This window comes from Scyliorhinus torazame, chromosome 5 (assembly GCF_047496885.1).
Source record: "Scyliorhinus torazame isolate Kashiwa2021f chromosome 5, sScyTor2.1, whole genome shotgun sequence".
Classification (NCBI taxonomy): domain Eukaryota; kingdom Metazoa; phylum Chordata; class Chondrichthyes; order Carcharhiniformes; family Scyliorhinidae; genus Scyliorhinus; species Scyliorhinus torazame.
Window position 1 is genome coordinate 176,834,287 of NC_092711.1, and position 16,332 is coordinate 176,850,618.

General features: G+C 44.3%; 1 protein-coding gene across 1 annotated transcript in view; it reads right to left on the bottom strand.

Moving 5' to 3' along the window:
- Nucleotides 1–9,332, bottom strand: part of LOC140422447 (uncharacterized) — an 87,671-nt gene extending 78,339 nt beyond the window's left edge. The window contains 2 exon segments of the mRNA XM_072507467.1: nucleotides 7,010–8,351; nucleotides 9,044–9,332. Of these exon segments, the coding sequence (XP_072363568.1) occupies nucleotides 7,010–8,019 (1,010 nt within the window). The 5' untranslated portion in view covers nucleotides 8,020–8,351; nucleotides 9,044–9,332.
- Between the last annotated feature and the right edge of the window lie 7,000 nt (nucleotides 9,333–16,332).

Sequence of the window (16,332 nt, forward strand, 5' to 3'; positions counted from 1 at the left end):
AGTAGCCAGAAGGTGAAATTGACAAAGGAATGTGTTTTTTCAGTCTGGACTAATGGACTGTGGTCTGACTGGGAAAGTATTTGTGGAATGAATGTACTTTGCAGCTGTCAGAGATCATTTGTTTTCCAGCTTAGGGAGACGAGGTCATTGCTGGGTGCAACCAAGGAAGTCAGAAAGACATTTTAAAAATCTTTAAAGATCAGTTTTTGGAGAAAGGTTTGGAGAGAGGAGTTGAATTCTGGGTCCACAATTCTCCCACAGTAAGACAGATTGAGAGCTGTATCTTTCTTTTCCCGTTGTTTAATGGGGGATTGAGTAGTAGTGCTTAAATGGGTAATTGTAAGCTGTTGTTTTTGGGTGTGAAGTTAAAACGTTTAATATTGTAGCCACAATAAAGTTTTCTTTTAAACATAACCAAACCCTATTTCTTCATGCAATCACTCCTGGAACGAATCATTCTTTCCGCAGCCTTACAAATAAACTGAAATATTGGGGTCCTGTATCCCAGCCACTGTTGGGGTCTGGTCTGGGATCGGAACAGTGACCGATGTAACAATTGGTTGGAGGTCCATTTCCCATTCAGTCCTCCAGCACGGTAGCATTGTGGATAGCACAATTGCTTCACAGCTCCAGGGTCCCATGTTCGATTCCCGGCTTGGGTCACTGTCTGTGCGGAGTCTGCCCATCCTCCCTGTGTGTGCGTGGGTTTCCTCCGGGTGCTCCGGTTTCCTCCCACAGTCCAAAAATGTGCAGGTTAGGTGGATTGGCCATGATAAATTGCTCTTAGTGTCCAAAATTGCCCTTAGTGTGGACCTTGGGTAGGGTGCTCGTTCCAAGAGCCGGTGCAGACTCGATGGGCCGAATGGCCTCCTTCTACACTGTAAATTCTATGATGTATGCCACTCTATTAGTGCAACACCCATGGAAGTTTACCAACTGGGATGCAGGCCCCATTATTCTCAGCTAATTTCAGCCCTCAGCTCCGTCGCCTGGCTGTCATTGATATGAGCAGTAGAGAGACAGAAAGGTGCAGAGGAGCAAGTGGGAAAAACTTGTGGCTCGAAATCAACACTTCAACATTTGGCAGTTAAATCGATGTTATTTAATTATTAGATTGAGGCAAAGGTTAAAGTATAACTTTTCCTTTCTAACTAGTGTCTGCCTTGGCTCAGTGGGCAACTCTCTCACCTCTGGATCAGAAGGTTAAATCCCAGTTAGGGTCCTGTGGACAAAAACCAGTTCCAACATTCCTCGTCCCAGCACTGAGGGAGTGCTGCACTGTCAGAACAGCCTTCTTTCAAATAAGATGTTAAACTGAGGCCCTGTCTGCCCCTCTCAGGTGGATGTAAAAGTTCCCACAGCCACTATTTTGAAGAAGAACAGGGGAGTTATCCCCGGTGTCCAGGTCAATATTTATCCCTCAGTCAACATCACTAAAAACAGATCATCTGCTCATTATCACATTGCTGTGTGTGGGATCTTGCTGTGTGTAAATTGGCTGCTGCGTTTCCTCCATTACAACAGTGACTACACTTGAAAAGTACTTCATTGGCTGTAAAGCACTTTGGGACATCCTGTGGCTGTGAAAGGTGCTATAGAAATGCAAGTTTTTAAATTGAAGATTAATGTTATCTGATCTTGTTATCTGGAACTTAATTGATTTCAGCTACCCACAAATTACCACTTAATAAATTCACTTTGGTTCGGATAAGACTTCAACCAATTAAGGCAAATTCAGAATCCTCTGGATAGTAAATTTTAAAAGTTTATTAAATGAAAAAGGTTTACTAAACAACTTTAAGACATTGACTTTTACAACTTTATGCGGGTGATCAGTCTGTAGAAGTGTAACCCTCTCTGGCTCCTTCTGTGACAGTAATTCTTGTGGAATTCCGCCTCGGGAGTCTGGCTCCTTCTTTGACAGTAATTTCCTTGGAACTCGGCCTCGGGAATCTTCAGTACTTGGCCTGCAAGGAAGACCTTCGGAACCTCTACTTTTATCCCCAAAGTGACCATTACCTCACGTCAGAGTTGGGCCTGTTGTAACATGATAATTGCTCAATTTGGTTACTAGATTAATTGAATTGGATCCCCAATTACTTATACTGCCTACTCTCATTATCTTAGACAGGAATACAATCGAACTGTTTCATACTATCCCTTTATCTGATTCTATACAATCCCTTATTCATACAGTTTCAAATGTTGAGGCTAATCTGAGCTTGAAGGTCTCTCTTGCCAGTACATTTATCTTCATTTCGTATTTTTTTAAATACACATCAATTAAGATTGTACATTTTTACAGCAAATGTAAAAAGACTTTTAGTCTTTCACTATAACTACTGATTCATGATGGATTCCTTAGCTGCAATTTGATTAAGCCTCACTAGGTATTACTGCTACTGCTGGTAGCTCATTAATACAGTAATCTAATTCATACATTTGGTTAATATAAGATACACTGGTTTAAAAAGACAGGTTGTGGAAAGCAATATCTTTCTTTTTTACTAATTTTGATCAGGTGGAATAATACGCTTATTCTTGAGCCAGACTTGGGTATAACATGGTAGCCCGCTGCTTATCAAAATACTTTCTTTGTATAAACAATTTATGCTAGCTCTGCAGTTTAGAAACATTTGGGTTGTACAATCTTAATGTATAAAAGAACAATTCAGCCATTACAATTTTATCGATTACATTGTTTCACGAATTCTAATCAACTGATTTGTGACTGGCTTCCAACATGAAATCCATATGTGATGAACAAAGAAATGTTGCATAATCGGTGCAAGACGCTGGATGTTAGAGTTTAAAATGGCTTCCTTGACCTTGTTACTTAAAGCCATAAATATGGTGGAAAAGTGATGGAATTATAAAATTAAATGGATTTCCCAGTCCTACCTACAGTTTTGTACATTACAACAATGACTACACTTAGCACTACACTCATTAAGCTTCACCCAATGTCTGTGTATTTACATTGTGTATTTATTGTATGTCCTCTGTTTTTCATGTATGCAACAATCTGCCTGGACTGTATGCAGAACAATACTTTTCACTGTACCTCAGTACAAGTAACAATATATCTAAATGTAAAATCTAAATCTTTTGGAGCCGCTGTGATACTATCGAAAATGATCTTTTTCTTTAGATTTTCCACAAACTTGGTCCCCTCATCAAAATGATTGACAAAGATTGAGCTTTAATTTTGAGCAATATTTTGATTCTTTCTGAAATTCTCAATGAAAATCCAAACACACTAGATCCTGAATAATTTGTTTTTAAAACACAGGCAAGTTGTTGTGATCAGGAGTGCGTTACCTGAAAAGGGTGCAAGAAACATATTCAACTCTTTATTTCAAAAGAAAATTGGACTATCTGGCATTAGCACGTTCGGCCAAATGGTCTCCCTCTGCGACCTGAGCCTCTTGTGCAGTTAACGGGAGTGGTTATAGTGGTAAAGGGACCCGAGTATAGATGGACCCAGGCGGCCTGTCAATAAGTCACCGAAGGCGAACATGCAGGTGCAGCAAGTTATTAGGAAGGTTAATGGCATATTGGCCTTTATCACAAGAGGATTTGAGTATAGGAGTAGTGAAGACTTGCTTCAATAGTATAGAACGTTGGTTAGACCACAGCTGGAGTACTGTGTGCAGTTTTACTCCCCCTACCTTAGGGAAGATATTATTGCCATAGAGGGACTGTAACGAAGATTCATTAGACTTGTTCTGAGCAAGATCGGACTGTCCTATGAAGAGAGATTGGGGAACCTGGGCCTCTTTTCTCCAGAATTTTGAAGAATGAGAGAGGATTTCATTGAAACTTACAAAATCCATAAAGGAATAGACAGGGTGGGTGCAGGTCTGATTTTTCCCCTGGTTGGAGAGTCTGGAACCAGGGGACACAATTTCAAAATAGGGGAAAGCCACTTAGGACCAGTCTCGGAGAGAATTTCTTTACTCAGGTGGTTGTGAATCTTTGGAATTCTCTACCCCAGAGGGCTGTGGGAGATCAGTCATTGAGTGTGTTTGAAGCAGAGACTGACAGATTTCTAAATCCCAATAACACAAAGGGATATGGGGATAGTGTGGGGGAAAAGGCATTGAAGTGAATGATCAGCCATGATCATATTGAATGTTGGAGCAGGCTCGATGGGCTGAATGGCTAACTTCTGTTCCTATTTTCCAATGTTCCAAAGGTAGGTAGGAAAGTAAATTGTGAAGAGGACATCAGGAGACTACAAAGGGATATAGATAGGTTAAGTGAGTGGGAAAAGATCTACCAAATGGAGTATAGTGTGGGAAAATGTGAAATTGTCCATTTTGGCAGGAAGAATAAAAAAGCTTATTATCTAAATGGTGAGAGATTGCAGAGATCTGAGACTCAGAGGGATCTGGGTGTCCAAGAGCATGAATCACAAAAGGCGAGTATACAGGTACAGCAAGTAATTAGGGAAGCTAAAAAGTAGGGAGGTTAACCTTCAGTTATACAGGCCATTGCTGAGACCACATCTGGAGCACTGTGTACAGTATTGCTCTCATTTAAGGAATGATGTCAATGTGTTGGAAGCAGTTCAGAGAAGGTTTACTGGACTCATACCTGGAATTGGAGGCTGGTCTTATGAGGAATGATTGGACAAGCTGGGCTTGTGTCCGATGGAGAATAGGTGACTTGATTGAACTGTATAAGATCCTGAGGGGCCTTGACAGGGTGGATGTGGAAAGAACCTAGAAACTGGAGTCACTTTAAAAGTAATAACTTGTCCATTTAAGGCAGAGGAGAACTTTTTTCTCTCAGAGGATTGGGAGTCTTTGGAACTCTTTTCCTCAAAGGGCAGTGAAAACAGAGTCATAGAATCACAGAATTTACAGTGCAGAAGGAGGCAATTTGGCCCTTTGAGTTTGCACCGGCCCTTAGGAAAGAGCACCTGACTCCATCCTATCCCTGTAACCCAGCAACCCCACCTAACCTTTTTGGACGCTGAGGGCAATTTATCATGGCCAATCCACCTGACCTGCACATCTTTGGACTGTGGGAGGAAACCGGGGCACCCGGAGGAAACCCACGCAGACGCAGGGAGAACTTGCAGACTCCGCACAGACAGTGACCCAAGCCGGGAATTGAACCTTGGACCCTGGAGCTGTGAAGCAACGGTGCTAACCACTGTGCCATCGTGCTGCCCAATCTTTGAATATTTTGAGAGCAGAGTTGGATAGATGAATAAACAAGGGGTGAAAGGTTATCGGGGGCGGTTCAGTGGGAATGTGGAGTTGAGGTTACAATCAGATCAGCCGGGAACTTATTGAATGGTGGAGCAGGCTCGAGGGGCCGAGTGGCCTATTCCTGCTCCTAATTTGTATGTTATCACATCCTTTATAATAGATTGTAGCATTTTCCCTCCTACTGATGTCAGGCTCATGGGTCTGTGGTTCCCCGTTTTCTCTCTCCCTCCTCAAATAGTGGGGTTACATTTACCTCCTTCCAATCAGCAGGAACCATTCCAGAATCTATAGAATTTTGAAAGATGATCACCAATGTATCCACTATCTCTACAGCCGCCTCTTTCAACACTCTGGGATGTAGAGCAGCAGCTTTTGGGAATTTATTAACTTTCAATCCCATTAATTTCTCCAATACTACTTTCTCACTAATACTAATCTCTTTCAGTTCCTCGTGCTCACTCATCCCTTGGTTCTCCAGTGTTTTGGGGATGATTTCTGTACCTTCTTCTGTGAAGACAGACACACATTGCTTAGTTTCTCTGACATTTCCTTATTCCCCATTATAAACTCTCCTGTCTCTGTCTGGACTGGACCCACATTTGTCTTTGCTAATCTTTTCCTTTTCACATTCCTAGAGGAACTTTTCCAGTCGCTTTTTAGGTTTGCTCTCATACCCTATTTTCTCTCTCTTTAATAATAATATTAATAATCTTTATTGTCACAAGTAGGCTTACACTGAAATGAAGTTACCGTGAAAAGCCCCTCGTTGCCACATTCTAGCGCCTGTTCGGGTACACAGAGGGAGAGTTCAGAATATCCAAATTACCTAACAGCACGTCTTTTGGGACTTTATAAGTTGCTTGGTCCTTTGCTGAATTATAAATCAAGTACCCAATCCTCAGACTTACTACTATTTTGGCCACTTTCCATGGATCTAATGGAATCTTTAACTTTTCTTTGTTAGTCACGGTTGTATCACTTTTCCTGTTGGATTTTTGTTCTCAAAATGAATCTATATGTTACGTATACAGGTGAAATGAAAGTCGCCAAAGTCCCAGCGCTCCATAGTCTGCTCCCCCTTTGACAGAGGAGAGAGCTGACTGGTGGTGATTCAACCTGAGGGTCACCGCACGTCACCTGAGGGGCAATGTTGAGAAGGCTGGGCCTTCATGGATAAGCACAGCTGGTGCGGGAGTTGAAGCGGCACTGTTCATGTTGCTCTGCGTCAGAAGCATACCACCCATCCAACTGAGCTAACTAATCCCCATGTAAATATGTAATTATTTCTTAAAGATTAGTTATTGCCTGTCTCCCATCAGTTTCCCAATCTATCACAGGTAACTTGCCTCTCATACCTTGACAGTTTCTTTCTGTGAAAGAACACCCACGTAACTTGAACAAAGGAACCATGTAACCATGAGGATCCATCTCCATGGCAACATAGCATGTTTTGGGGGATTGAAAAGAAAATTGACAACTAAATATCATCAAAAATCCAAACACCTTTTCACTCAGTGATCATTGTGCAATTTGAAGCCAGGTATTCGCAACAAGGCTCAATGAGCATCAGCCCTTTGACCACCGACAAGTCCAGCAGAAAGAAACCCTCCACCCATCCTCATTGACCAACAGTCAGAATGAACAAAATGCCATCCGCAATGTAACTAAGAGCAGAAACAATAACATCAAAATAGAACCACTGAAATTAATTATGAACTTGGTGTCTCATCATGTGCGATGAATCATGGAATTCCTTCCCACATTGACAGCATGTGAACGATCTTTACCCAATGTGAACTCGCTGGTGTGTCTGCAGGTTGGAGAATTGAGTAAATCCTTTCCCACACTGAGAGCAGGTGAACGGCCTCTCCCCAGTGTGAATTCGCTCGTGTGTCTGCAGGTTGGATAATTGAGTGAATCCCTTCCCACATTGAGAGCAGTTGAACGGCCTCTCCCCAGTGTGAACCCGCTGGTGTGACTGCAAGGTGGATGAATCACTGAATCCCTTCCCACATTGAGGGCAGGAGAATGGCCACTCCCCGGTGTGAATACGCTGGTGTCTCAATAGATGGGATGAATCAATAAATCCTGTCCCACACTGGGAGCAGGTGAATGGCCTCTCCCCAGTGTGAACTCGCTGGTGTGTTTGCAGGGTGGATATTTGAGTAAATCCTTTCCGACACTGAGAGCAGGTGAATGGCCTCTCGCCAGTGTGAACGCGCCGGTGTGTTTGCAGGTTGGATAATTGAGTAAATCCTTTCCCACACTGAGAGCAGGAGAATGGCCTCTCCCCAGTGTGAATTCGTTGGTGTGTCAATAGGTGGGATGAATCACTGAATCCCTTCCCACATTGAGAGCAGGTGAATGGCCTCTCCCCGGTGTGAATTCGCCCATGTACCTGCAGGTGGGATAACTGAGAGAATCCCTTCCCACACTGAGAGCAGATAAAAGGCCTCTCCCCAGTGTGAATACGCTGATGTTTCTGCAGAGTGCATGAATGTCTAAATCCCTTTCCACACTCAGGACAGGTGAACGGCTTCTCCCCAGTGTGAACTCGCTGGTGTTTCTGCAGGGTGGATGAAAAACTGAATCCCTTCCCACATTGAGAGCAGGTGAAAGGCTTCTCCCCAGTGTGAACTCGCTGGTGTGTATGCAGACTGGATAGCTCAGTGAATCCCTTCGCACACTGAGAGCAGGTGAATGGCCGCTCCCCAGTGTGACTGCGTCGATGAGTTTCCAGTTCTGATGGAAATCTGTATCCCTTCCCACAGTCACCACATGTCCATGGTTTCTCCATGTTTTGGGTCCCCTTGTTTCTCTCCGTGTCGGATAATCAGTTGAAGCCTCATCCACACACATAAGACGTGTACGGTCTTTTCCGCTGTGAATGGTGCAATGTTTTTTCAGGCTGTCTCACTGGTTCAACCTCTTTCTACAGTCAGTGCTCTGGAACATTCTCACTCACATATGTGTCTCTGCATTTTCAGTGTCTTGATGCAGACAGAACAAACATTTCTCCTTCCAGAGTCAAATGCAGATAATGTTCATCTCCCAAGGAATCGAGTGACTCTGACAGATCTCGACGTGACGTTTGAGATTACTGCCTGTAATTCCTCCTCTTCTAATATCCTGTAAAATGTTTGAAGACGCAATATAACAAATGTAATTTATTACAAAACCAGCAATAATCATAGAATTTACAGTGCAGAAGGAAACCATTTGGCCCATCGACTCTGCACCGCCCTTGGAAAGAGCACCCTACTTAAGCCCACACCTCCACCCCGTGAACCAACCTAACCTTAATGGACATCAAGGGCAATTTAGCATGGCCAATCCAGCTAACTTGTGCATCTTTGGACTGTGGGAGGAAACCAGAGCACAAGGAGGAAACCCATGGAGACACGGGGAGAACATGCAGACTCCACACAGTGACCCAAGCCGGTAATCGAAGCTGGGACCTCAGAGCGGTGAAGAAACCGTGCTAACCACTGTACTACCAATGTATCTAATCCGTGCCATGTAACAACACCAGACATATCTCAAGACTGATATTAATTTACTGCCCCCTTAAATGTCAGCCATCGCCTGGGAAAAGCAGGTCTTTAATTGTGAACATTAGGAAAGAGACCATCCTTTTAGTCAGACAAATAAATGTGTCAAGCTGAGGGAGCAAAGGATGTCAATGTCTTTGAGAGAGAGAGAGAGAGACCTGGGCCAAGCTTTGCAGAGTCTGCACCCTCCCTGGATTCACTTCCTTTCCCTTCAGTTGCTGCAAGTGACCAATTGAAGGTGAGAATGAGAAAAGAAAGTGTTTTACTCACAGATGTTGGAGACAGGAGGAAGTTTTACCTCCAACTTCCGCTTTGTATGACGTCAGTGGAAACCTGCTTGAATCAGCCAATAGGAATTACCCTGTTCGGCGGTGACGTCTCCGGGTTCCGGCGCGCGGACACGGGAACGCCGCCCCCTCCCCCACAGCTCCTCGAAACAAGGTTTCCAGGCAACCAGCTGACAGCTCCGGCCAGCGCGAAAAGCCACTCGGCGATCTCTCCCTCCCCTGTGGTCCGGGACTGCGCATGTCCAAGGGAGAGTGGAAGTTGCGTAATTACGGGGGCGAGGCTACCCCTGACTTTCCTTCTGAGCTGTTCACCAATGGGAAGACTTGTACAACTGAAGGACTCTGGTCCTACAGCCAATCAGAGCGCGGGCTTTGTGAGGACGAACATTGAGCTTCACACAGACTGAAACCTCCTCCTGTCTCCAACATCTGTGAGTAAAACACTTTCTTTTCTCCCCCTTTCAGTTGTTTCAGTCTGGTGTTGTTATCTGATATAGATTAGATATATTATTGATGGTTCAGTAGTAAAGTATATTTATTATTATTTCTGGTTGTGTAATATTGTCCTGCAGCTATGTTATATATTTCCAGTCATCTCTTCCCTCAGAGGGTTGTTAGTCTCTGGATTTCTCTTCCACAGGGACCAGTGGAGGCCGGGAGGGGCATTGAATATTTTCACAGATAAATTGGACAGATTGTTTTAAAACATTTTTTTTAACAATAAACACAACGGAATAACAAAAACTGGTGGAAATTGGGTACAGAGCAGAATAAGAGATATTGCCAACATAAATACAAGGTATTGCAGAATTATTTCAGAACATGATATTTGAGGGGCCGAGGCTCGCCAGATAAAATGCCAGAGCAATTGAACAGTTAACATGTTAACATAGTGGACGCGAATCTACGAAGACGAACAAATTCCCCTTGCCAGCACGTTTAGCTGCGAGTTTCCCGCCACATGCAGTGCAGAGAAGCACATGGCTATTCAACACGCCTCACGTTGTATAAGGAACATGAACAAGCAATGCGCGGCCAAGGCTGCACAGTGGGGAGTTCCGCTGGTCAGAACTCCCCGCTGTCATGAGAGATCGGGAGGCCATTTTTAAATGCTGTCTCGATCTCCGAGGCCTCCAGAATGAACCCTGACCTCCCCTCTGCTCGACACCAGCCCGAACAGAGTATGGGAGGACCGCCGGCCCCACCCGCACCATCCTCAAGACTCATTCTGGGCACCACTTGCTCGATCGCACGCATGTAAAAAATGCCAGCCTGGCACCTGAAAGTGCCAACCTGCTGGCAGTGCGACCTGGACACCTTGGTAGTGCCAGGCAGGCACCCAAATGGCACCAGCAAGGTGCCAGGATGGCACTGCCAGGGTGCCTAGATGGCACCAGAAGTGCCAGGGCGCCACCCTGCCCAAAGAGCATGCAGTTTGTGACCTACAATCCCCTGGGAGACCCCTACAAGTGCTGTTCCGTCTGTCTTTTTATAGGGTCCAGTGCTGAACGGTGCCCTCTCAAGGTCTCTGAGGCGAAGGGATTGAATCCCAAAGCCTCAGGTACCTCGGGAATCTGCACATTAGGGTGAGACTGATGGCCTCGCCCTAATATGCAGTTTTGCCAAAAAGTGATCCCGCCCATAATGACGGGATTTACATCACAACTTCTCGCGAGATCGCGTTGAATCTTGCAAGGCGTGGCAAGCCGAGTAGATCCCGGGACAAGGTCTCCTGGCTTTCATTAGCCACACAGCACTGCGGTGAGCTGCTTTGCCGGTGCAGGTTGGCCATTGGATCGCACCCAGTGAGTGAGGAAAGAGGGTAAGATCATATACAAACAGGAGGATAACAATACAGGTTACACACCCAGAGTTTTTCAAAACATACTAACAATATGGTCATATTCAAATGAATAAGTTAAATTGAATTCACTCATGGAAATCCCAGTGAGTTCACACTGGGGAGAGGCCGTTCACGTGCTCTCAGTGTTGGAAGGGATTTGGTCATTCATCGCACTTGCTCAGACACAACAAGTTCACAATTGATTACTGGGATTGGATTCTGCGGTTATTGTTTCTGCTCTCAATTACATCCAGGACTGCATTTTATTCAGTTGGTCAATGGGGAGGGTTGGAGGATTTCTTTCTGCTGGACTGACTGGTCTCATGACTTTGTGTCCAGTGGGCTGATACTTGAGCCTTGTTGTGAATACCTGGTTTCAACTTTCACAAGGACTACAGAGTGAAGGGGTGTTTGGAAGTTAGAAGATATTTAATTCCCATTTCTGTTTGGAATCCCCCAAATCATACCACATTGCCATGAAGATGGGATATGGTCATGACTTGGTTTATTTCTTTAATTTATCTGTGTCTTTCTCACAGCAGGGTATGAGGGGCAAGTTGTCTGAGGTAGAATGGGAAATTACCTTAATGGTTTGTTGGCTGACAGGCAATAGCTAATATTTAAGGAATTATTGCATTTTACGAGGGGATTAGCTAGCGCACTTGGCTGCACTGCTGGTTCATGATGCAGAGCGATGCCAACAGCACGGCTTCAACTCCTGTACCGGGTGCGATTATCAATGAAATGGCCTTCTCAACATTGCCCCTCACCTGAGGTGTGGCGACCCTCAGATTCAATCTCACCAATCAGCTCTCTCTCTCCCAAAGGGGAAAGCAGCCTCTGGTCCTCTGGGACTTTGGTGACTTTCATTGATACAACAAATATAGATTCCTTTAAGGAACAAAAATCCAACCGGAAAGGTGATGCAATGGTGGCTAATTTCTGGTGTTAATAGTGTGAATCTTTGATGCACATTCTTCAGTGCCACTATTTCCTTTTTCTGAATGGAGATGACAAATGTTGACAGTGCTCCCAGTTAGTCTAACCCTGGTTCTAAACAAGTTGAACATAACCTCCCTGCTTTTCAATTCTATCACTCCATAATGGAATCCTATATATGGGCTCCACACTTTAGGAAAGATGTGACGTTCTCAGATAGGGTGCAGAGGAGATTTATGAGAACGGCACCAGGGATGAGGGACTTCAGTGAGGTGGAGAGACTGTAACAGTTGAAATTTCTCTCCTTAGATCAGACTGGCATCAGGGTTGAAAATGGGGCCATTCGGCCCATTGGATCCATGCCAGCTCTCTGTGGATCAAACCATTGTCCTATTCAATGAAGCTATTATTACCGGACTCCCTGAATATTTCCCCGGAGCTATTGGGAGCGGCGCTGTTGCTAGTGCCTTCAGCCCCGACCCCCTGCACAAACTCTCCTCCATTCTGACCCACTGAGAATCAACCCCTCTGACCCAGCTCCGCACCTTCTCCACAGGAAGAGGAGGCTATTAAGTCCTTCGAGCCTACTCCACCATTCATTATGATCATGGCTGATCATCCAGTTTAATAGCATAATCCCACTGTCCCCCCGCCCCGCTTCTTGAAAACATACAATGTTTTGGACTCAACTATTCCAGTGGTAACTAATTCCACAGGCCGACCACTCTCTGGATCAAGAAATGTCTCCTCATCTCTGTTCTCATTGGTCTACCCCGTATCCTCAGACTGTGACCCATATCCCCTTATCCCTGTCGGTTTATTTCCTTCAAGAATCCATCCAATTTCCTTTTGGAATCATTCCATCATCTCTGCTTCTACTCCACTCATAGGAGGTGGGTTCCAGGTATTTCCCACTTTCTTCAAATGCAAACGAGTCTCAGAGAGCACAGAAAGAGGCCATCCCACCCATTGTTCCTATTCTAGCTCTTTGAATGAACTATCTAATTGGTCCCATCGCCCGGCAAGTTTCATTTCCTATCAAATCTGTCCAGTTCCCTTTTGAAAGTTACAGTTGAATTTACTTCCTGCACCTTTGTCAGGCAGAGAATCCCAAATCACAACAACTCGTTCTGTTTTAAATCAATAAATTCCACGATATGCTGTATTTGGATTTTCACAGGTGATTTGAAATTGAGTGAAAGCCATGGGGCTGGATTCTCTGTTCCTGAGATTAAGTGTTGACGCTGGGGCAGGATTTGTGGACTTTGGTGACAGCAAAACTGGTGCCAAACCTGGACCGATTCAGCGACTGTGGAGGGGCTAGCACCGGCACCACGTGGAACACATTAGATTCCAATGATAAACAATGCGGGATTTGCCGGGTCCATGATTGACACTCTGAGGCTGACAAGCTGTAGTCGCATATACACATTACAATCCTCACAAACACACACACTCATTCCAGCCAACAAGATGGCACTGGTTGTGCTAGAGTGCGCCCGTACAGCTGATGGGTCGCTGGGGCCAGAGGGCACCTAGGGGGGGTGGCCTGGGGTCGGGCACCTATAAGACCCATGGCCCTACGACCACAGTGGGCGGTCAGCAGCAGCGCAGCTGCATAGCTGCCTTTTCAGCTGAGACAATGGTGTTCCGTGCCCATCCACCCCGACCCCACAGCCCCACTCCTGGCTACCCCCGCTACTCCCCCCAGCCCTGGCAAAAGCCCCCTGGCCAGCGGGACAACTATCAGCAAACTATAGCGATGTTGGACACTTCTGTACCCAATCTCTGTCCCTCAGAAGCCACAACGCTGGTTTCACGATTTTTAAAAGCTCAAGGGAACTCGGTCCATCGGAGGCGGAGAATCGCGGAGGCACCGGAGAATACTGGGTCAGGGCCGCTACTGATATGCAAGCGGTGTTTACTGTACCTGCATTCTGGACTGCATTGCTGCTGTCGAGGTCATGGAGAATTGCGATTTGGCGTCAAATCAGCACCCGCCGTGATTTTGGCATCAGAACCTATTCTCTGCCCAATTGTGTTTCCCAATTTCGAAGGGAGAATCCTGCCCAAGGTTGTTACACAAAATTAAGACTCAGTTTCTTTGAATGTCTGTGACCCCTGGTTCTGGAAACCCCCACCATCGGAAACATCCTTCTTGCATCAGCGTTGTCGAGTCCTGTTAGAATTCCCTCTCATTCTTCTGAACTCCAGTGAATACAATCCTAACCAAGTCAGTCCCGCAATCCCAGGAATCAGTCTGGTAAACGTTTGCTGCAATCCCTCTGGAACAAGAACATCCTTCCTCAGATAAGGAGGCCAAAACTCCATACAATATTCCAGGTGTGGCCTCACCAAGGCTCTGTATAATTGCAGCAAGGCATCCCTACTCCTGTACTCGAATCCTCTCCCTATAAAGGCCAACATACCATTTGCCTCTGTTACCGCCTGTTGTAACTGGATGCTTACCTTCAGTGAAACCCTAACATGTGACTGGATCTTCATTAAAAAAAATAATGCTGTATAAATCAAAATGTTTCCACAAACTGAACTAGCAAAAATAGTTTAAATTAACAAATTGTTCCAGAATGTTGTAAAGGTACAGGGCATCTTATACTGCCAAAATCTGGCTCAAGTCTGAGACTCCTTGTTCAACCCAATCAAGATGAGTAAGAAAGAAAGTGATTGCCTTCCACAAAACTGGCTCTTTGAACCAGTGAATCTTGTATTGTCATGGAAGTGTCCCTTTAAGAAATGTTTTTGTCTTATCACATGGCTTCAGTGATGTCATTGTGTGGGTGGAGCTGGGCGGTGGCTCTGTGAAATTTTACTTTCGCTTTGAGTTTTGGGCTGGTTTGAACTGCACAGGTTGAAAGAAGTGTTTCTCTATCTTCATTTTAAAAGCTGTTTCCAGACTGCGCGATAACTTAAAAGAGATCGTTGCTTTCTGGAAAGAATTGTTTGGAAAGGAAACAAAAGTATCAATACCAAGTCTTCTACCAGTAAGAGTGCTGTGTGCTGGGCCACACCTTTGAAAAGGGGGTTCTGGTTTTTACTTGGATCTTGTTATTAAATTGGAACAGTGAAGGGGGTATTCATTAAGGGTTATACATAGATTACTGTAGCTGCATGGGCTCTTTATGTTTGTAGTTGATAATAATTCTTACTGTGTGTTTATACAAATGTTTACTAAATTTGTAGAATAAAGTTTGTTTTTTGATTAAAAGTGCCTAAGAATTCTGTTGAATGAAACCTGAAAGGCAGGCACTTCTGCTCATCATAACCAACATCAATAAACAGTTATAGGCCAGATGAACTCCGTAATACACTTTGGAATTTTCTGAACCCTGTCCCATAACAGTATTAACCAAATGCATTATTGAACGAGTTCTGTGTTAATTAGCTACCAGTCAGTAACACATGATTGAATAAATAATTAAAAAGAAAATATTATTTTTAATTTAGAGTACCAATTATTTTTTCCCAATAAAGGGGCAATTTAGTGTGGCCAATCCACCTAATCTGCACATCTTTTGGTTGTGGGAGTGAAATCCACGCAGACATGGGGAGAATGTACAAACTCCACACGGACAGGTGACCCAGGGCTGGGATTCGAACCCGGGTCCTCAGTGCCGCAGTCCCAGTGCTAACCACTGCGCCACATGCCGCCCTTTGATTGAATAAATAATGAGCCTGAATTGAGTTACAATTCATGAATCAATAATGAATCAGTGGTTATAGTGAAAGACAAAGTTTTTTTTTGTACAATTGTAAAAACGTAATTGCTGTGTATGTAAAGAATGTGCAATGAGGATAAATGTACTGGCAAGAGAGACCTTCAAGCTCTGATTAGCCTCAACATTTGAAACTGTGTGAATAAGGGATTGTATAGAATCAGATAAAGGGATAGTATGAAATAGTTCTATTGTATTCCTGTCTGAGATAATGAGAGAAGGTGGTGTCAGTAATTGGGGATCCAATTAAATTAACCCAGTGACCAAATTGAGCAATTATCATGTTACAACAGACCCAACTCTGACGTGAGGTAATGGTCATTTTGGGGATAAAAGTAGAGGTTCCGAAGGTCTTCCTTGCTGGCCAAGTACTGAAGACTCCCGAGGCCGAGTTGCAAGGAAATTACTGTCAAAGAAGGAGCCAGACTCCCGAGGCTGAATTCCACAAGAATTACTGTCAAAGAAGGAGCCAGAGAGGGTTACACTTCTACAGACTGATCACCCACATGAAGTTGTAAAAGTCAATGTCTTAAAGTTGTCCAGTAAACATTTTTCATTTAATAAACTTATTTTTAAATTTACTATCCAGAGAATTCTGCCTTTTTCTTAATTGGTTAAAGTCTTGTCCGAACCAAAGTGCATTTATTAAATGGTAAGTTAGGGGAGGCTGAAACAATTAAGTTCCAGATAACAAATGAACAGATAGGTTGACGCAGTGGTTCAATCCCGGCCCTGGGTCAATGTCTGTGGAGTTTG